Source organism: Elephas maximus, chromosome 21 (genome assembly GCF_024166365.1).
Source record: "Elephas maximus indicus isolate mEleMax1 chromosome 21, mEleMax1 primary haplotype, whole genome shotgun sequence".
In the NCBI taxonomy this organism is placed as follows: domain Eukaryota; kingdom Metazoa; phylum Chordata; class Mammalia; order Proboscidea; family Elephantidae; genus Elephas; species Elephas maximus.
This window is the reverse complement of record NC_064839.1, coordinates 53,132,885-53,154,313: the sequence shown is the minus strand read 5'-3', so window position 1 is coordinate 53,154,313 and position 21,429 is coordinate 53,132,885. Positions and strand designations below refer to the sequence as shown.

The window sequence follows — 21,429 nt, the reverse complement described above, 5'->3', positions numbered from 1 at the left end:
TGGTCTCAACCCACCTGGATCAAAGGAGAATGAAGAACACCAAGGACACAAGGTGATTATGAGCCCAAGAGACAGAAAGGGCCACATGAACCAGCGACTACATCATACTGAGACCAGAAGAACTAGATGGTGCCCGGCTACAACCGATGACTGCCCTGGCAGGGAACACAACTGAGAACCCTTGAGGGAGCAGGAGAGCTGTGGGATGCAGATCCCAAATTCTCATAAGACCAGACTTAATGGTCTGACTGAGACTAGAAGGACCCCGGTGGTCATGGACCCCAGACCTCCTGTTGGCCCAGGACAGGAACCATTCCCGAAGCCAACTCTTCAGACACGGATTGGACCGGACAATGGGTTGGAGAGGGATGCTGGTGAGGAGTGAGCTTCTTGGATCAGGTGGATACTTGAGACTATGTTGGCATCTCCTGCCTGGAGGGGAGATGAGAGGGTGGAGGGGGTTAGAAGATGGCAGAAAGGACACGAAAAGAGAGAGTGGAGGGAAAGAGCAGGCTGTCTCATGAGGGGGAGATTAATTGGGAGTGTGTAGCAAGGTGTATATGGGTTTTTGCATGAGAGACTGACTTGATTTGTAAACTTTCACTTAAAGCACAATAAAAATTATTAAAAAAAAAAAGATTTCTGTTATAGCACTACTAGATGACTAAGACATACACCAACTGAATGAAAAATACAAGAGGTCATTGAAAAGACAGGAAAGAAAGAAAAGACCAAGACAGATGTCAGAGGAGACTCTGAAACTTGCTCTCGAACATCGAGCAGCTAAAGCAAAAGGAAAAATTAATGTAGTAAAAGAACCGAACAGAAGATTTCAAAGGGCGGCTCGAGAAGACAAAGTAAAGTATTATAATGACATGTGCAAAGAGCTGGAGATGAAAGGGAAGAACACACTCAACATATCTCAAGCTGGAAGAACTCAAGAAACAATTCAAGGCTCAAGTTGCAACAGTGAAGGATTCCATGGGGAAAATAGTAAACGATGAAGGAAGCATCAAAAGAAGATGGAAGGAATACACAGTCATTATACCAAAAAGAATCAGTCAATGTTCAACCATTTCAAGAGGTGGCATATGATCAGGAACAGATGATGGTACTGAAGGAAGAAGTCCAAGCTGCTGCGAAGGCATTGGCGAAAAACAAGGCTCCAGGAATTGACGGAATATCAACTGAGATGTTTCAACAAACCGACACAGCCCTGAAGGTGCTCACTTGTCTATGCCAAGAAATGTGGAAGACAGCTTCCGGGCCAACTGACTGGAAGAGATCCATATTTATGCCTATTCCCAAGAAAGGTGATCCAACTGAATGTGGAAATTATAGAACAATATCATTAATATCACACGCAAGCAAAATTTTGCTGAAGATCTTTCAAAAACGGCTGCAGCAGTATATCGACATGGAACCGTCAGAAATTCAGGCCAGTTTCAGAAGAGGACGTGGAACCAGGGATATCATTCCTGATGTCAGATGGATCCTGGCTGAAAGCAGAGAATACCAGAGGGATGTTTACCTGTGCTTTATTGACTATGCAAAGGCATTCGACTGTGTGGATCATAACAAATTATAGATAACATTGTGAAGAATGGGAATTCTAGAACACTTAATTGCCCTCATGAGGAAACTTTACATAGATCAAGAGGCAGTTGTTCGGACAGAACAAGGGGATATTGATTGGTTTAAAGTCAGGAAAGGTGTGTGTCAGGGTTGTATTCTTTCACCATACCTATTCAATCTGTATGCTGAACAGATAATACGAGAAGCTGGACTATATGAAGAAGAATGGGGCGTCAGGATCGGAGGAAGACTTATTAACAGCCTGCGTTATGACACAACCTTGCTTGCTGAAAGTGAAGAAAACTTGAAGCACTTACTAATGAAGATCAAAGACCACAGCCTTCAGTGTGGATTACACCTCAACATAAAGAACAAAAATCCTCACAACTGGACCAGTGAGCAACATCATGATAAACTGAGAAAAGAAAGATTGAAGTTGTCAAGGATTTCATTTTACTTGGATCCACAATCAACAGCCATGGAAGCAGCAGTCAAGAAATCAAAAGACACATTGCCTTGGGTAAATCTGCTGCAAAGGACCTCTTTAAAGTGTTGAAGAGCGAAGATGTCACCTTGAAGACTAAGGTGCGCCTGACCCAAGCCATGGTATTTTCAATCGCATCATATGCATGTGAAAGCTGGACAATGAATAAGGAAGACCGAAGAAGAATTGATGACTTTGAATTGTGGTGTTGGTGAAGTATGTTGAATATACCATGGACTGCCAAAAGAACGAACAAATCTGTCTTAGAAGGAGTACAACCAGGGTGCTCCTTAGAAGCAAGGATGGAGAGACTGTCATCTTACATACTTTGGACGTATTGTCAAGAGGGATCAGTCCCTGGAGAAGGACATCATGCTTGGCAGAGTACAGGGTCAGCAGAAAAGAGGAAGACCCTCAACGAGGTGGATTGACACAGTGGCTGCAACAATGAGCTCAAGCATAACAACGATTATAAGGATAGTGCAGGACCCGGCAGTGTTTCGTTCTGTTGTATATAGGGTCACTATGAGTTGGAGCCAACTCGACAGCATCTAACAACAACATATAAAGTATGATCTTAGTTCTGTTTAGTTTTTGTTTCAACAAGATAAACCACACACACGCACAATTATATGCTCAGAGAAAAAAGGTCTAGAATAAACAAGGTAATGGTAGGTGTAATAAAGAAAATTAGCCTAAGAGATTGCAACTTTTTTTAAAGTCTGTAAATTTCTATATAACAATGGATTTTAAGCCATATTTAAAATGTAAATGACAACAAGCAAATGAAACATAAGTGCTGGCAGTCCTTTAAAGATTCTGTGAGTAGAACCTTCTTGTATTTTTTTCCCTTCAATATTTATTAAATATTTTCAATTATTTACCTCTGTTTTATTTGAGTACATAAATGGATATTGTGACAGCCTCGGCAATTTTAAACTATTTACACAGAAAACTACTTCTGTAGTTTTAGGTCTTGGAACTTCTATAATTATATCGCCCGGTTAGGTCCTAACAGGTTAATGGTTAAAGGGGAAGCTCTTCACGTACCAACTGTCAAACTGTATTTTCACTATTTGGCTTGTGCATTGTGATGAACTGTTTTTATATGGCCTTTCTCACCATGGTCTTCTGACTCCTACAAAATGATTCAGTAATGCAAAAAAATGATTCAGTAGGACTATGCAAATAAGGTGCTTGTGGTCCACCAAGGGGATTGGACAGTTTGCAAATAATGCAAATAAGGTGCCTGGTACCCCTGTGGATATGAGACCATGCAAATAAGGTCTCTAGAACCCTAACGAGGGGATTGGTGAGTTTTGCCATCCTGCTAGGCTTAAAAGAGAGCCAATCCCAGAGCAGAGGGGAACCTGACTACCACCAGGAAAAAGAAATGGGAGCGGAGCACATCCTTTGAACCGGGATCCCTGCACTGAGACCCTCCTAGACCCGGGAGACAGTGAGAGAGAGATGTGACAACAAAGAAACCAAGATGGTGAGAAGCAGTGGCAGAGAAACAGTGGCAGAGGCAGAACTAGAGGACTGGCAGGAAGCAGGCGGGCAGGGGCCAGGCCAGGGGACCGAGGGCCAGAGACAGGCCTGCCTGTGGGGCATGGCTGAGAAGAGGCTGTCCTAATCAAAGAACTCTGTGCTGAGTCCTTCCTGATCCTGAATTGCAATCTGTTACTTTCCTAATAAACCCCATAACTGTGAAAAATAATAGACCCCTATAAAAAGATTTTATTTAAAAACATAAAATAAGAGACACCTGTAAAAAGCTTTTATAAAACACACATATATATAGACCCCTGTGAAAAGATTAAAACAATAAGACAGATACACACAAAGTAAGCGGTGTACCACACAAGCTGTCCATCTCCTTAGAGGTAATTACAGGGTCCTTAGAAATCCTACAGGGCAGTTCTACTCTATCCTATAGGTCACTACGAGTTGGATGGCAATGGGTTTGGTTTTTTTTTTTTTTAATATAAGGAGCCCCGGTGATGCAGTGGTTAAAGCTCTCTGCTGCTAACCAAGGTCAGCAGTTCTAATCCACCAGGTATTCTGTGAGAAAAAGATGTGGCAGTCTGCTCCCATAAAGATTTACAGCCTTGGAAACCCTGTGGGGCAGATCTGTGCTGTCCTACAGGGTCGCTATGAATTGGAATCAACTCAACAGCAGCAGGTTATTATTTTATAAGGAGCCCTGGTGACACAAATGATTACGTGCTCGGCTGCTAACCCAAAGGTCGGTGGTTTCAACCCACTAGCTGCTCCAAGGAGAAAGACCTGGCGATCTGCTCCTGTAAAGATTACAGTCTAAGAAAATCTATGGGATAGTTTTACCCTATCACACAGGGTCACTGTGGGTGAGAATCAATTCGACAGCACCTAACAACAACAATAACAGTATTATTTTATAATTTCAACAAGAAATATTTTCCAAAAGAAGCAAAAATACCTCTCCTCCTCTCAGTTTAGATCCTTATAGATTTTGCTTCCTAATGGGAACTCCCAGGAGGGAAGCCAGGCAGTTTTCCCGGGAGAGAACTTACTCCTCCCCTGAACCCACGCAGGGGGCCACTGTGGTCTGCCCCCCACCGACCACCACTCCGGACCTGGCCTGGTGGACATCAGTAATACACAGGAAAGGAACCTCAGGAGCAGAGAGCTGAAGGGGAGCAAGTGTGAAACCCCAAGGCCGGCGGCACACAGCAGGCGCTCAATAAACAGGTAGTGACTGGGAGCCCCCCTTCTGAATCTCCCCACCCCAGGGGGCACCTCTCTTCTTAAGGGACATTTGAAGGATGCCAGCTGCCATGCTGTATTTACCACGAGATCCCAGACTGGGGTTTAGGATTGAAGGCACCCAAGAGAAGGAGCAGTGAAGTGAGTTCCTGTCCGACTGGGCCGCTGACTGGATCTGAGATCTAGGTACAGCCTTCCTGGCATCACAGGGCCTCGGTTTCCCCGTCTGTAGACTAAATGCCTTAGCATCGGCAGGGTTGTCATGGTTTCACTTTCCCACTGTGCCCACAGGGCCATCTGATCAATTAGCCGTGCCTGGCTGCAGGTGGCCGCTGGGTCCATGGGAAAGATGCAGTGGTCCATTAGTCATGTTTGCCATGGATGCAGAGAGAAGAGGGCAGCAAGGATGCCAAGAGACTGTCATCTCTGATGGAGACACCTGGTAAAGGCACTCCTGGCTTGTCTGATTCTGCACACTCAGCAGATCATCACAAGACAGGGTGGCAGCTGTGCCAGTCGTCACTTGGTGGCACAGGGCTTGTCCCTACTGCCCTGTTGACTGCCACTGAGGCTTACCTCCTGGGAGCAGATGCCAGCACCCTCCATGCCTCTTCCAGGAAGGCTCCCCACACCCTACCCCTGCAGCTTGCTCCCACTCCCACCCAGAACACTGATGCCCCCACCTCCCAGCCTTACCTCCCACATCCGGCTCCCACGCTCCAGGGCTGCTCCCCGGGGGCAGATGGATCCTTAGCTGCAGCCACCCCTGTTGCGCCGCCACCCACAAACCCCCAAGAAGGTGGGACACCCCAGGACACACAGGAGCTAAAGCTTGAGGTAGTGGGCTTAGCGCCAGAGAGTGGACCCACCAGGACGTTGAGTGTGGACAGGGAGCACTGGCACATCGGTACCCGCCTGGAGCCCAGCTGTTCGCCTCTGTCGACCCCCATCCCACCAGGCACAGCTGATTCAAGAGTGGAGATAGAAGCAAACCTGGCTCTTGGGCTGCTAGGTGCCCAGCTCAGCCTCTGTATGTTTGTATGTGTGTGTACATGTGTGTATATGCAGGTGTGTGTGTGTGCATGTATATGTGTGTGTGAGTGACTGTGATGTGCATGTGTGTGTGTGTGTTATATGTTTCAGTTTGTGTATGCGAGTGTGTGTATGTACACATGTGTGTTGTGTGTGTTTATGTGCCTGTATCTGTGTGTGTGAGTTTCGCACTGCGTGTGAGTTTCACACTGCACTCGGCTGAATGAGCTCCTGCCCAGTTAGGAATCCAAGGACGGTGCTGCTGGCCCCTCCCGTCTCTCCGTCTCTGAGCTCTGACAGTGAGGTTGCCGCTGGGGCCAGCCACTCCCACAGCCTCTGCACCGCACTGGCTGCCTTCACGCTCCAGTGGAGGGTCGGCCTCAGGCTGCTGAGGAAGAGCCCTGGTCCTTCTGGGGCTGTAGCAGATATGGCCATTCATCTGCTGGCTTCACTCTCGACAACAGCACCTCTCTCCCTTGTTTTTGAATTCTAAGCTCATTGAGAAAATGACAAGGAAGCAGCTCCTTGCTCACTCACGTGTCCTTGCCTCCTCCAATCCTGTGCTCTCCCCACATGCCAGACCCCCAGCTGCCCCTACCCAGAGGGGAAGGAAGGCCACAGGCAGTGGCTGGAGCCTGCCAGGAGCCAGCCCCCAATCACAGAGCTGTTATCACCTAATCTTCACAAGCCTCCATGGTAGGCACCCTTATCCCCATTTTACAGATGAGGAAAGTGAGGCTGTGTGAGAGTAAAGCCTGCCCTGGCTTAAACTCTTCAGGTGGCTGACCCCCACCTCTGCCCACACCACCACCATGCTCCCTAATTGGGACCAAAACCAGAAACCAAACCAGTTGCCATGGAGTTGGCTCCAAGTTGTGGTGACCCATATGTGCCAGAGTAGAACTGTGCTCCACAGGGTTTTCAATGGCTGCGTTTTCCAACGTAGATCACCAGGCCTTTCTTCCAAGGTGCCCCTGGGTAGACTTGAACCTTCGACCTTTCGGTTAGCAGCCCAGCACATTTTCGGTTAGCAGCCCAGCACATTATCGTTTGCACCCACCCTGCTTCCCCTCGTTTCTTGTGGAATTTGTCAGAAAACTGCCCTGGGTCCCATGTCCTCAGTCCCAAAGGAGTTCACCTGGTCAATGGGCCTTTACAGTGAAGTCAGTTCTGGGGAAGACTTTCCATTAAATCCTTGTGCTTCTACCTCACAGCCCTCGGCTGAGAACTGTCCGGTCAGAACAGGAGTTAAGACTACCTAGACCCAGTGCCGTCGAGTCGATTCCTCATCCCAAAGTTTTGATGGGGCGGCCCTGCCCCCGCCCCCCATACTATAAACTGCCTCTTGTTTGCAGTGGTCAACAAAACAATCAATCAATCAATAAGAAGAAAAGAAAAAGAACTGGAAGGAAGGAAATACAGCAATATGCCAGGTCTTCGCATAATGGGCTAGACCCCAGTACACTTTGTTTCATTCCTTTACAGTTCCATTTTCCGTATTTTCTATATGGAGCGATGATTACGTTCATAATGAAAAAAATAACAATTGGACCTAATTTGTTCCTAAAATACCAGGTGAGCAGTCATGAACGCGGCTGCTATTTATTTCCCTGCCGGAGTGTTCCTGGGGGAGGAGGGCAGAGGCGAGCGGCGCACTCTAGGCCTTGGTGCTCAGGTAGAATGCCTTTCGGCTTCTCGGACCGGTTTGTTTCCCTCTAATACCTTGGAGGCCATGAGTGGCAGGTATCCTGCCCGCAAACCACACCACCATTTTTGTTCTTCTGTTGTAGATCAAAGTTCATTTAAAACCAGACCCAAATGGGCCGGAGTGTTCATTAGTGACAAGCAGGGGAGGGCCTGGGCCCCATCTGGGGGTCTTCCTGGACCCGCCAGGCCTGGCCCCCAGCTTGGGATACAGATCCCTCAGGAAAGACACCAGATCTGCCCCCCAGCCTCCTGCCTGGGCAGCTCCCAGTCTTCACCCGATGCTCCAGGAGCCTCAGTGTAGACCCCGAGGGCCCACCCTGATCCCGGAAGCACAGGGGCAGGAACCCACGGTCCATGGTTTTCTGAAATGCCTTTCGCAGTCTTCACGAAGCCATTGGGTACTTAGAGGCAGGTACTGTTTCCTTAGGACTCCTGGAAGGGCCCACAGCCACCCAAGGAGCCCTTGGCTTTCACACACTGGCTTCTTCAGACCTGCCAGGTGGCTCCTCTTCCCTCGTCTGCTGCCCCTCATGTCCCACGGCCTGGCTTGGACCAGACACAGGCCCACACACCCACCACCAAACCTCTGCAGCTCCCAGGAAGCCAGCCCCGGGCACCCCCCGAACCGCCATCCCTGCACCTGCACCACGCCTCATGGTCCAACATGGCATGGAGCGAACTGTCAGCTCTAGGCCCCCTTTTAGGGGCCCTGGTGTGGCCCCACTGGACCCTGCATTCACTAAGCCCTGAGGCCTGCGTGAGCCCCAGGCCTGGTACCCACAGCCGGTCTCACCAGCCAATGCTGCCGCCCTCAGTCTGTGAGAAAGCTGGGCTGCAGGTAGGGGTGGCTGTGGCAGCTCCTACCCTCACTTATGTCCCATACCCGGTATGTGGCCGTGGGGGTGTCACACCTCTCCCTGAGCAAGCATTTGTCCCACGGACGCTAACAACAGGACGGCGCACCGTTTTTGTCCATCAAAGCCTTATATTAAACACCAAAAGATTAAACACGCTGCTGGACTCAGAACCCCTTCATCTCAGCCTTTTCCTTGCCCCACCCCTGCCTACGGCCACCTCTGGGTACCTCTGGGATCCCATGGGGCATAGTTTGAGAAACACTAACACGGGCCTTCACCCAAGGCCTGGAGGATCAGACATTTCCCAGATCAGGCTGTGGACACCCACCAGCGCCCCACCCTGCCCGCTGCCCTACCTGGAAGCTGCAATCTCTGCCTTCTGCTTGGCGATGGTGGCGGCCCGCTCGGCGGCCTCCACGGCCCGGTCCACCTTCTCGCGGATCTTGCTGGCCCGCAGCGGGATGAGGTTCTTGCGCTTGCCGCTGACGAGGATGTTCTGCTTGTACTTGCCCTCCTCCTTGGTGCCGTCGGGGAAGGTCATGCAGCCGTAGCCGTGGCGCTTGTTGCTGGCCCACTCCCCCTCATACTTGAGCCCGTCCGAGCGCTGGCTCACGCCGAAGCCGGAGCGCTTGTCGTTCTTCCACTCGCCCACATAGGTCTCGGTGGTGGTGGCGTCGATGTCATCTTCCACGGCGGACAGCTCGGCCTCGCCCTCGCCCAGGCTGATGGTGGAGTGGATGTCGCTGGCCGTGGAGCTGACGGTGCTCATGCCAGCCTCGCTGCGGAAGGAGCTCTGCTTGCTGCGCTGGCTGGCCAGGCTGCTCTTGGACTCGGACTTGCGCAGCTTCAGGCCACTCAGCAGCGAGCGCCGGAACAGCCCCTTCTTCTTGCTCTTGAGAATCTCGGCGTCACTGTGGGCCACCAGGACGAAGCCGCCGCGGGACACGGCGGGGCTGCCGGCCACGGCCGGGGAGGCATCTGGGAGCAGCACCGTGCCGTTGGTGTGCTCGCTGCGCAGAGAGTTGATGGATGTCCTCAGGGGCGAGCGGATGACCGCCGCCATGCCGTACGGAACGCTCTGCCGCACTCCGTAACCCTGGCGCATGCCGCCGGCCCACTGGCCCTGGTACGTGCCTGGAGAGACAAAGGACAGGGTAAGCCGGGGCCTCGCGGCCACGTGGCGCAGGGCCCTGGGCAGGGGTCTGCACATGAGGGTGGCGTGGACCGCCCACAGCTCCTCTCTGTGTGCACTTCCTGTCCCGTCAGAGCTGAGGTTCACGGTGGGGCAGACAGAGCCTCAGAGCACGCTCTAACGTTTGTGTTAAAGACGTGGCCATCCTGCTTCCCCTGGCTGAGCTTTGCTCACTCACCCAGAAGTTGGGCAGTGGAGGGAGACACAGAGCCCTGATGTGGAGACAAGAGTGTGGACTGGAAAGAGCAGGACACAAAGCCCAACCAAGAGGTGGGGTCGGGGGGTCTCAAGGATGTCTTTGGGTGGCTCCACAGAGTGGCAGCCAGGGGACACAGATTTGGGCTACAAACTAGGTACAAAACAGGGGTCTTGGGAGGCATTAGTTTCCTTGTGGCTAGAGATATCCAAGGAGCCCTGGTGGCCCCCTGGTTAAGCGTTTGGCTGCTAACCAAAACGTTGGCAGTCAAACCTACCAGGGGCTCCATGGGAGAAAAGACCTGGAAATCTGCTCCCATAAAGATCTCTGCCTAGAAAACCCTATGTGGCAGTTCTATTCTGCCCTGCAGGGTTCCTATGAGTCAGAATTGACTTGATGGCACACAACAACAGAGGTATCCAAAGAGAGATTAGAAGCCACTTGGCAGGGATGCCACGGAAGGATGTGAGGAAGGGATGGTGGTACATGGCCTTAACGCATTAAAGTCAGTAGACTTGGGTTCTACATATTATCTGTGCATTTTTTGACAAATTTTTGGACCTCTCTGACCTTCAGTTTCCTTATCTACAGAATGGATCTAGAAACCTGCAGCCATTGGCCATTGTGAGCCTTAGGTCTCAGCATGGTACCTGACATGTGAGAAGTCTCCACATTCGTCATTAGCGCTATTAGAGTCAGTATTGTTCTTACCCAACCCTCAGCCAGGGGCTCCCCACCCTGGTGAGGACTTGTAGAGAGAGAATACAGGGGCTGTCATGCCACTCTCCCTACTCTGTGTAGCAGAGGCAGCAAACCAGAGGCCTGGAGGCTGCATCTTATCAATAAACAGGCTTTATTTGTCTCACACAGTGTTTTTATATAAAATTGGGATTAACTGCCAACATTTCAAAATCTAGAGATTTCCACATGAAAGTCCAGATCTCTTCTGTCTCCTGAAAAATTAGAGGATCTGGCAACCCAGATCTTTGTTTTCAAATGGCAAAAATGGACTGGAATCCAGCAAGAGCTGTCCCTGTAGTCAGGGCCTACACCCTCCAGCTTGACTTACTCCCCACCACTCCCTACCAAGTTCTACCCAGGCCACCTCCTTCATTTATATGACCTGTGCAAGAGGGTAAAATCCAAACAGTGTGGATCCCAAAACCTTGCAGTGTGACCCTAGACGAGCTCAGCCACTGATCTGTCACCACCCACAACCCCCAAGTCTGAGAGGGTCCTTGATTGACACTTTGTCCACTCAGACTTCCTTACTCAAAATCCCCACTTCTACAAACCAGACCCCGCTCAGTCCACCCCAGCCCATGTCCTCTCCTCAATAACACCTCCTCCAGCCATTCTAGCCCACAAGGGTGAGCAGCCCCACATCAGGCCCAACATGCTGCAGACTGACTTGGAATTAAAAAGAAAAACCAACCATTGCTATCAAGTCAACCATGACTCATGACTTATGTGTCAGAGTAGAACTGTGCTCCATAGGGTTTTCTTTTTCTTTTTTAAATAATTTATTTTTGTTGTTATTGTTGAAAATATACACAACAGAACATGCACCAATTCAACAATTTCTACATTTCCAATTCACTGACACGGATTACATTCTTCGAGTCATACAACCCTTCTCACCCTCCTTTTCTGAATTGTTTCTCCCCCATTAACATGAACTCACTACCTCCTAAGGTTCCTGCTAACATTTCGAGTCGCTGTTGTCAATTTGATCCCATATAGACAGTTCTTTAAAAGAGCACAATGCTCAAGGCAAACCCATAGGGTTTTCAATGGCTGATTTTTTGGAAGCAGATCACCAGGGTTTTCTTCCAAGGTGCCTGTGGGTAGACTCGAACCTCCATCCTTTCAGCCAGCAGCCAAGTGTGTTAGCCATTTGCACCACCCTGGCACTCTGACTCAGGATAGTTCTATGTTCTTCATGTTTCCAAAGTGTATCCTCCCTGCTCACCTGGATGACAAGCTGTCTACAGGGAGTGTCCTTGTGTTCTAGCACCTGATTCTCCACCTGACATGTGGCCCAGCTTGGAGCCAAGGAGAGATGTAGAGGGGACACTGACCGGGCTGGAGCCCCAACAAAGAACGTGAGAGAGTCCTTTGCTCCAAGAGAGACAGCGTGTGCATGAACTCCAGCCTCTCCATTTAATAAGTGAGCACAGTGCAGTGTTTCAGCTCGGCGCCCAGAAGCAGAGCCCCAGACCAGTCCATGTGAATTACCCCTACCTTGAGACAAGGGGACTGAACTTTTGTGCCCTCAGCCGGTGAGGGTTGTAGCTTATGGAGGAGGTGGTGAGTCTCTGAAGAAGGGGCAGCTTGGCTGTCATCTCCAATACCTACATTGGGGCAGGTGGTGCCCCTGCCAAGGGAGGAGGTCTGGACATGGCACCAGAACAGTCTCTGGAGTTGGGCCAGCCTAGGTTCAAATCCCCACTCCTCTGCCCCCTTAGTCACATGTCCATCCATTCATTTCAATCAATCATTAATTTAACAAACACTGAAAAATCAGCTACTGAAAACCTTACGGAGCATAGTTCTACTCTGACACACAGGGTCACCATGAGTTGGAATCCATTCAACAGCAACTGATATAAATATATGTATGTATGTACGCATATATTTGTTGTGTGCCCTCAAGTTGATTCTGACTCATAGCGACCCTATAGGAACTCTATTTCCTAGGGTTTCCTAGACTGTAATCTTTATGGGAGCAGATCGCCAGGTCTTTTTTCCCGAGAAGCAACTGATGGATTTGAACCACCAACCTTTCTGTTAGCAGCCGAGAACTTAACCATTACACCACCAGGGCTCCTTTGTGTGTGTGTCTGTGTGTGTGTATACTGAACACTAGGTACCACATACACAGTCAGTGCTCAGTAAATATTTTACAGGCTGATTCACTGAAGTTGGATCTGAGCTGTTCTGTCTTTGTGCCTTGAACAGAGTGGAGTTCAATAAATGCTTCTTGAACAACTGAATGAACCAAGGCAAGGATGAGGCAGCTGCAAAGAGTCAGAAAGTGAGCAAATGAAAGGATGCTTCTTTTCTGCTTGTCCTGCCTGGCACTTCACAATGGACACTGCTCATTAAACAGTGCTCCACAGACGGGCCCTGGTCGCGATTGCTTCACTCATTAGAACATGACCACTCCATTATTCACTTTAGTCAACACCATCCATCTTACTCATGTAAGACACTGTCAGAGTCTCAGATGGGCAGCAACAAAGACAACAACAAAACAAAACTGATTACGGAATTATAACAGTGATGCTTCAAGGGGGTTTTTAAAGTGGGGTTGACCTGTTGGCAAAAGGGTTTTGGGGGAAGATTTTCCTTTAAACTATCTCTGTCTAGTTCCAAGTTGTTGCAATGAAATGGATGTGTGAAATGATGGATGGTGAATGAAGTGAACAAATACTACTGTACTTATTTGCATGGTCCATTCGTTCCACAAATATTTATTGAATGACCACTATATGCCAGCACTAGTTTAGTCACGGGGCACATAGCAGTGGATGACATGAAGCTTACGTTCTAGTCCAATGTTTTCCAATAGAATTTTCTGCCAGGATAGAAATGTTCTACATCTGCACTGTCCAATATGTTAGCCTCTAATCCCATAGGGTCACTATGCATGGGAACTGACTCAAAGGCAATGGGTTTAGTCACATGTGACTATAAGTACTTGAAAAGTGTCTAGTATGTCTGAGAAGCTAGATTTTTTATTGTATTTAATTTAAATTTAAATTCAGATAGGCATGTGTGGCCAGTAGCCACCATATTAGACAGGGCTGGTCCAGATGATTAATCCGTTGATACCGACTTGAAGAGGCTGTGACAAAATATTGTCTCTTTAGTTGCTACAATCAAAACCTTTCCTTTGCTTGCCTTTGACTGTGCAGTTGTAACCTCTGTTATGTTCCATAGGAACTAAACACACATAACCCGAGCAGAAATAAAACTTTGACTTCAGAGCAGCTTCTACAAGTCTTACTTAAGTCCCCCAACCCTACCTCAAACCCACGTCATAGCTGGCAGATGCTCTCTCAGTTGACCAGGAAACTGCTTGGCAAGCAAAAGCACTCAACTATTTTAGAAAGGGCTGACAGTATTGGGGTGAAAGACCAAAAGTAACTTAAAAAAAATAGGCAAACACTCCACATGGCAGTGTTCTCAAAGTATGGAACCCACACAGTGGCAGAGTGGGAACAGGTGAACCTCCAATGTTCAAATGTGCCAGAAGGTTCATGGCGCGGTGGTCACGCGTGGGAGATGTGGTTTGGCTTGACAGATCACCTGAAGGGAATGGGAGCAAAGCCGGAAATCCCAGACAGCAGAGGCAGTGCACAAGGAGAGCGCTCTCCAAGGTGCTGAAGAGCCTGCCTCACACTTCTACAGCCAGAAGACCACCTCCCCTCGTGAAGGAAGACATGGTGTGCTAAAGAAAGCCTGCCCCTTGCTCAAATCCAGAGAGCCTATTTGTGGCAAAGCCAGGACCCCCATGCCATGCCCACCTTCACCCACCATGTGCCTCTCACAAGCGACAGGACTACAAGTTGGGGGAGCAGCTAAGCCAAGAAGGGATGGATCACTGTGGAAAATTTAAACAAACATCTTTCTTCTAGTCTCCACAAATCTAAGTACCTCTTTGTCATTTGAGGACATAAAAAGTGTTACATATAGCCCGGTTTGCCCACAAAATCATCAGCTCAGTGTTGGTAGCTAGTTGTATTTAGAGTTTTGTGGAGGCCTGGGGAAAGAGAAAGAGAGTCCAGGAGAGAAATTGCAGAGGTCCCTGGCCCTTCCCTACTGCCACCATCACCATCTTTTTTCTGGGACTCCATCTCTCTAGCTGGGTGACCTCAGAAAAGATGAACTACGGCTCTCCCTTTCCTCAGGTTAGCTGTGTTAACTGTTAACGTCAGCAACGGCTACTCACTAACCACCCTGTGGACTAGCTATTTTAGGAGGGTGCTGACCCTCGTCTCCTCCCCAGCCTGCATTAGGGTTCTTTATATAAAGCACGTCAAATAGCTTGAGGGCTGAGTTTGGGGTGAGGGGATGCTTTTCAGTAATGCTTTTCTCCCAGCTATAATTGGCAACGAAGACACTAGTATCTGTTTTTTCCCTTCTCCTTTCACCTTATGGAGACTTTTTTCCCTTAAAGTGGCTGAAACCAAATCTGAGGAACTGTTTTTTTTTTATCTCTCATTGCTAAATTCTTGCCTCTTTTTGTTTCTGAAATGAGTTTTTTTTGCATAATATCCGTGTTGACGGACCTGCTCCTTCTTAGCCTAGGCTTTTGGGCAAAAAAGAGTTTACAGCTTCACATATTTATGGCCAACCACCGGAAATATGCCCAATGGTAGTTTATTTTGTTCTGATGGCTTTTCCCCCTTACAGGAGGCCCTAGCAGCATAAACATGTATTTAAGATGGAAACAAAGCATAATACCACATCTGTAATCTGAACCCTCCTCTGAGGCTGGCATCCTCCACTTAGAGTGATAATGTGCTTCTCGGGAGCAGGAACCAGCAGAGATTCCGGATGCTCGGATAGCAGCGTGCAGACAATGCTGGGAGGATGCACATGGCTGTGTTTGGGGGGACAGGGTGGAAAATGTCTCCGGGTGACAGGTGTACCGTGTGTGTGTGCTCGTGCGCAGGCGCCTGGGTGGTTCTGGATTTTGACTGTGGGTGTGTGTGATTTGTGTGGGCTGAGGGATCTGGGCCAGTGAACGGAATCTGTGTATGGGGGAGAGGCCGGGTGTGTGGATGACTCATATCTTTCAGGGTGTGGGTGGGTTTACTTGTAGGGGGTAACTTTTGGTCTGAGGGGTTCTGTATACATGGCACGCAAAGGGAAATATGTACCTGTGCAGCAAGGCACCAGGGTCCAGTGAGTCGAGTGGAGACAAGGTGGAGCACTGCAGTTAGACTGGAGGGAGGGTACGGGTAGGGCGCAGGTGTACCTGTATTCTCCTGTGTGTTTAACTACAACTCTGGGCTGCTTTACCCAAAAGAGAAGAATGAGTGTGGAGGAAGAGGAAGAAGCGAGGAGGAATTTTTCTACAAGGAAGTTTAGAGAGGTATAATGGATAAAAGCTCAGGCTCTGGAAGCTCTCTCCGGGGTATGAATCCTGGTTCCATCCAGTATTCATCAGCCAAGCCATCTAGCTTCTCTGAGCCTCACCTTCCCAATGTGTAAAGTGGGACTAATGATGAGGTCAACCCTATAGAGATGTAAGAACTAAGTTATGTAATTCAGTGTAGATACTTGCTGCATGCCAGGTACGGACTAAGTGTAGCATATTGCCATTAATTATCATTTTCATCATTATCCTCATTATCGTGTCCCAGCTACTGTTACAATAATGATCATTCTAAGTAACATTCATTGAATGTGAATGGTAACAAGAAATAATAATAAATAATAATGAATGCTTACTATATTCCTGTTAAAAGAGCTGTCATCGAGTCCACCCCGACTCATGGTGACCCCATGTGTGTCAGAGTAGAACTGTGCTCCATAGAGTTTTCAATGACTAATTTTTCAAAAGTAGATCTCCAGGCTTTCTTCTGAGGCACCTCAAGGTGGACTTGAACCACCAACCTTTTGGCTAACAGCTGAGCACATTAACCATTTGCACTACCCGGGGACTCCATAGCCACACACACCATCCCAATTAGTTCTCCCCTACTTTTCTAATGTTATTAGCTCCCTTTGTACAGATGAGGAAACAGAAGCTCAGAGAGGTGAAGTAACTTGCCCAAGGTCACAAAGCAAGGCCATGGCAGAGCTGGGACTCAAGCCCAGGCTGGCAAATCCAACACCCCCAGGCCCTAGCATCTCCGTGGGCTTGCCACGGCAGACTGTGAGCCACTCAGCTCCCATCAATGAGCGTCACCTGCCTACGCACAGGTGAGGACAAACCTGGGGTAGGAGAAGTTGGCAGAAGTGTGGCCAGTGGAAATAGATTCCATACCAACGTGAGCTAATGTGGGGTGCATTTGCCACTCCTGCATTATTCATAAAACATGCGTTTCCCCAAGTCAGCACTGGAGCAGGGCTAAAGTTTGGAGCTTTGCGGATGCCTGCCTAGTTTTTCTCTCTCTTGTGCAAAGGAAAAGTCAGATTGGAGTCAGAACCATTAACTCACAAAGGCTCTCCCTGACCACTCCAGTGTGTGCCCCATCACTGACCATCAGTTGATTGAGAACAAGAAGCCAAGCCTCCACCGTTTACCTGTGTTCCGGTGGATGATGACACCCATTTGGCTCTGTTGGCCGACAGACTGCCCGAGGGCACACATTCTCAACAGTCACCTCCTTCCTGATGGGAAGCAGGGACTGTGTTCCAGAAAAGTGGTCCCAGGCATCTAGACCAGAAGGGTCAATTTTTCTGTCATGCCACGTTGCCACCCAGAAGCCCCAGGTCTGTGTGCCTGCCTTTTGTTCATCCACCAGAGAGCTGAGAGCCATGAGCCCCTTGAGGGTAGGGAAACAAATCTGAGCAGTATGTTGAGGGAGAAAGTGCGCTTGGCCCAGACACAACTGGGTTTAAACCCTGGCTCTGCCACCAATATGGGGACTCTGGGCCAGTCGCATGGACCCCTGGGTCTCACTGACCTCGCCTGTAAAATAGGCACAATCTCTGCCCTGCTATCGCATGAGGCTCAAACAGGACCATGCAGCGGGGAGTGCTTTATGATGCAGAAAGCTTGCTAGCTGGTTATGGAGGGCAGAGACCCAAAGGAAGTGGATACATTGGAAAAAAAAAATTTCTCCTGTCAACAGTGCACTCTAAACTCATAGCCAGCCACAGTCTCAGATCCTCCCATCCCCTACATGACAACAACATAGCTATTACCTCCTCCCATTAAAATGTAAGCTCCATGAGGGCAAAAACATTTCCCTGCTTTGTCGCTGCTTTTCCAGGGCCAGCAGCATCCAGCATGTAGTCAGCGCTCAATAAACATTTGAATGAAAACATGAATTCTTTGAGCCACGGGAGCCACAGGAGATGGCTGAGAATGGTGGGCAGACCAGAGTGCTAGATGCCACTCTTAATATCCTGGGAAGTTGCACAAAGGTGAGGGGCCTGGGTTCTTTTCTCTCCATGCTCTGCGTGAGGCTGGCCTGCAAGGGATAGGGAGGCAGCTCTCCTGGCACAGGCACAGCTGGGAGCACCCCAGAGAGATGGTTCTGCAGAGTAGCCCTGGGGGTGACAGCTGCCCCTGGGTTCACAAACAGACCAGCTGGGAGCACCAGGCTGCCTGCCCGCTGCCGTGGCCACCCACATCTGCTGCCTGGCCTTGTCCTGCCTGTGCGGGGGCATACACACACACACACACACACACACAAGCCCATGGCCAAGACAGAGGGAGGGCTGTCTGCTCCAGCCCGGGCCCCAGCACCCCAGGGCGAGGGGCGCTCTCCAACCTGCTCCATGAAAACAACAACAGCACAGAAAAGGCCGCCTGGGACTAGGGCTGGGCAGGGCTGTGACAAGCAGGACCATTATATAATTAACTGCCCCAGACTCCTCCTCTTTGGGTAATAATGAACCCTGCCTTTCGGTTGCATAAGCCAAAATAATAATTACTCTCCAGCCCTCCGTCACTCCTGAATGTGGCCAGTGAGCAGGTGTTGAGAGCTTTCTTCATGAGGCTCAAAGGAAGCAAGAAGGCAGGGAGTCAAAGACCACACGTACACTCATGGCTTTTATTCTTGGCAGAAGCACATAAGTCATTGCCGTGGCTCCCTCTTTCCCAGGTTTCCATGCCTAAAACAACCAAGCCACCAAGAGGGAGGCAAGGGAGCCACTTCTGGGGATTAGCTCTGAGGTGGAGGGAAGGGGCATGTTAAAAGCAGGCGTGTTTTGGATCTGGCTTCCAGCAAGGATAAAGGCTCTGTGCGTCTCTGATGCACCAAGGGGTGGTCACTGGAGTGTCCAGGACAAGGATTAAGATGCCAGCCAGACCACAGTTCCCAGCACAGAAACCATCTTACAAAAGCGCAGGCAGGCAGCTCACCGGCTTCCAGCCCCAGGCTCTACCCCAGAGTGTGGCGTGTGGCGGCATCTTAGGATGGAGGCACAGATCCAGTCCCTGAACTGATGGGGAAAATGATTCAGCCACTTACATCCCAGATTCCTGGGCTCTCGCTAAACAGATGGGCCGCCCTCCCTCCAGCAGCCTGCTTAGACGCTAGCCCGCGTCCAACCACCTAGAAGTTTATTGCCTTGTTGTTTTGGTTTGGGTTTGCATCCCCCGCCTCTAGCGCTACAAAGCACTCCCTTTCCATTGGCTTGGGTTGATTCTGGACTGAGGGAGGCCCTTCAGCACTGCATGAAAACAAGAAGCCAAGCTGGGGCCTGTCCCTGGAAGCCACACCAAGGGGGACTCTGCCAGCAAGGGAGGGGGCCGTCTCCCTGCACTTCCCCCTTTGGCGGTCCAGAGGCGGCCATTGGCCCAGCCTGGCCTTTTCGCAGGTCCCTGCCTGCTTCTGGCTAATGTTCGCGTGCTCTCCTCAGCTCCCCTCCCCAGGCCCAGCTCTGCTCCTGGAAAGCCCCCCAACACCCTTCAGCGGCACCGGGGCACTGGCCCCCACCAGACAGCAGGGCAACCTGTAGCCAGGGGCCGCTGTGGCCTCCAAGGAGCCCCAAGAAATGCCCACAGCCCAACTGGAGAGAGCAGCTCAACTTCCCCGGAGATCAGCAGCAGGGGCGAGAGAAAGAACAGGCCCCGACCGCCGGCGCACCTACCTCCATCCGAGTACGTCTCGGTCCCGTAGCCGTCCTGCAGCCCGTTGCTCCAGGTCCCTTCGTACTTGGCCCCGTTGCCCGTGCACTCCCGCACCCCGTAGCGCCCCTTAAATCCGTGCGTCCACTCGCCCTTGTACACCCACTTCCCCTTGCTCTCCAGGCCGATGCCGTGACGCTTGCCCTGCGCCCAGGTGCCCTGGTACGTGTTGCCGCTGGGCCAGGTGTAGACGCCCAGCACCTCGAAGCCGTGGCTCCACGAGCCGGTGTATTCGCCTTGGCCCTTGGGGCCGGTGCAGATACCATGGCCGTGCGCCTTGCCGTCCTCCCAGCCTCCGCAGTAGGACCCTCCATCGTCAAAATTAAACCTACCCCCACTTGACATGCATGAAACTCGGTTTGCAAATCCCACAAACGGTGAAAAAAAAAAAAAGAAGGCGATTAACAAACCGGATTCTTGGTTGGCTGGTTGGCTGGTTTTTTTTTTTTTAAAGAAGAATGGAGAAAGCGAAAAATACGGCGACCAGATCTCCAGCGGCGGGCGGCCGCAGCGACGGCTTCAGTGGAATTTAAGTCAATTGGGGGCGATTATTCATTTCGAGCTGCGCCGCGGAGCCTGACCAGCGTCTCGCGCTCCCGCTGGAAACAGGACCGGAGGGGAGGAGGGGGGGAGGGGAGCGGAGGGGAGGGGCGGGAGGGGGCAGGAGCGGGAGCGGCGGGTGCAAACGGCTCCACCTCAGCAGCAAATGCCCCTCGGCGGCCGAGCCCGCGCCGGGGAGCCTCGGCGAGCTGGGCCGGGCGCCGGGACGCGGCGGAACGGGCTCAGGCCCGGGGCGCAGCGCCCCACCTGCGGCTGCCGCGCTGCGGGCGCCCGAGGGCGGCGGCGGAGCCCGCGGGCGGCGGCGGCACGGGTGGCGGCGCGGACGGCTGCACCATATTGGGGGCCGCGGGCGGGCGCGGGGCGGCGGCGGCGGCAGCAGCAATGCGGCGGCCCGGGCGGCGGTGACGGCGGCGGCGGCGGCGGCGTGCGCTCCGGGTAGCTCACGCGCTCGGCCGGCGCGGCGCGAGCCCACACCCCGCCCGCGCGCCCCCGCCCGGCGCCCTCACCCCGCCCGCGCGCCCCCGCACCGGGCCCCAGGCCCCCGGGACGCGCGCGCAGTCTGGAGAGAAGCGCGGCCAAGCCTGGCCTGGCCCGCGGGTCTTTTCGGGAACCCCTGGGAGTCCAGCAACCCGGTTGTCCAGGCCGGCTTGGAAATGGGATCCAGCCGGGGCGTCCCGGCCACCCATCCCCGACACGAGGATTTAAAGGGATAGGACTGTGTAACGGGGAGGCGCCCAGGGCGCTCTCGGTCTCTCCCGGGAGCGGGGAGGCTGTGCTCGACAGAGTCGAACCGGGGCGGGCGGGGGAGCCCCTACTGTGAAGGCGCCCCAACCTTCCCCGCCCCCACTCCTGCTCCTTGCCCCTCCCGCCTGGCTTTCTGCACCGCCCGCCCCGAGTTGACAGAGAGGCTCCAAACCACAGGTGGTTTTTCCTGTGGCAAGAACCCATCCTTTCCTCCGAACAGTTGGTGTCCACGTCTGGGTTGGCGGAGACAGGCTTATCTCCGAAAATATTTATTTGGGGAATGCCCACCTCCCTAAATTAAGAGGGGCGCTGAAAGTTCGGACACACGCACAAATCTTGGAGTAAAGTTGCCACCATTTTGCCCCTCCCCTGTGCCCTTGCCGACTGGTAGCCCCACCACTCCAGGAGTGGTGGCACCTTGGGGAAGCAAATCGGGATCGTCGCTAGGGTGTTACTAGGTCTCTCTCCACCCCCTGCCCCCTCCCCCAGATGGTGTCCAATTCTTGGATGAGC

At 51.4% G+C, this 21,429-nt stretch overlaps 1 protein-coding gene across 1 annotated transcript in view; it reads right to left on the bottom strand.

Annotated features, from left to right (window-relative positions):
• JPH3 (junctophilin 3) overlaps positions 1 to 20,219 on the bottom strand; it is a 55,929-nt gene extending 35,710 nt beyond the window's left edge. The window contains exons 1-2 of the mRNA XM_049864286.1: positions 19,575 to 20,219; positions 8,760 to 9,537 (exon numbers count right to left, since the gene is read on the bottom strand). Coding sequence (XP_049720243.1) covers positions 8,760 to 9,537; positions 19,575 to 19,956 — 1,160 coding nt within the window. The 5' untranslated portion in view covers positions 19,957 to 20,219. The remainder of the gene's footprint in view (positions 1 to 8,759; positions 9,538 to 19,574) is intronic.
• Between the last annotated feature and the right edge of the window lie 1,210 nt (positions 20,220 to 21,429).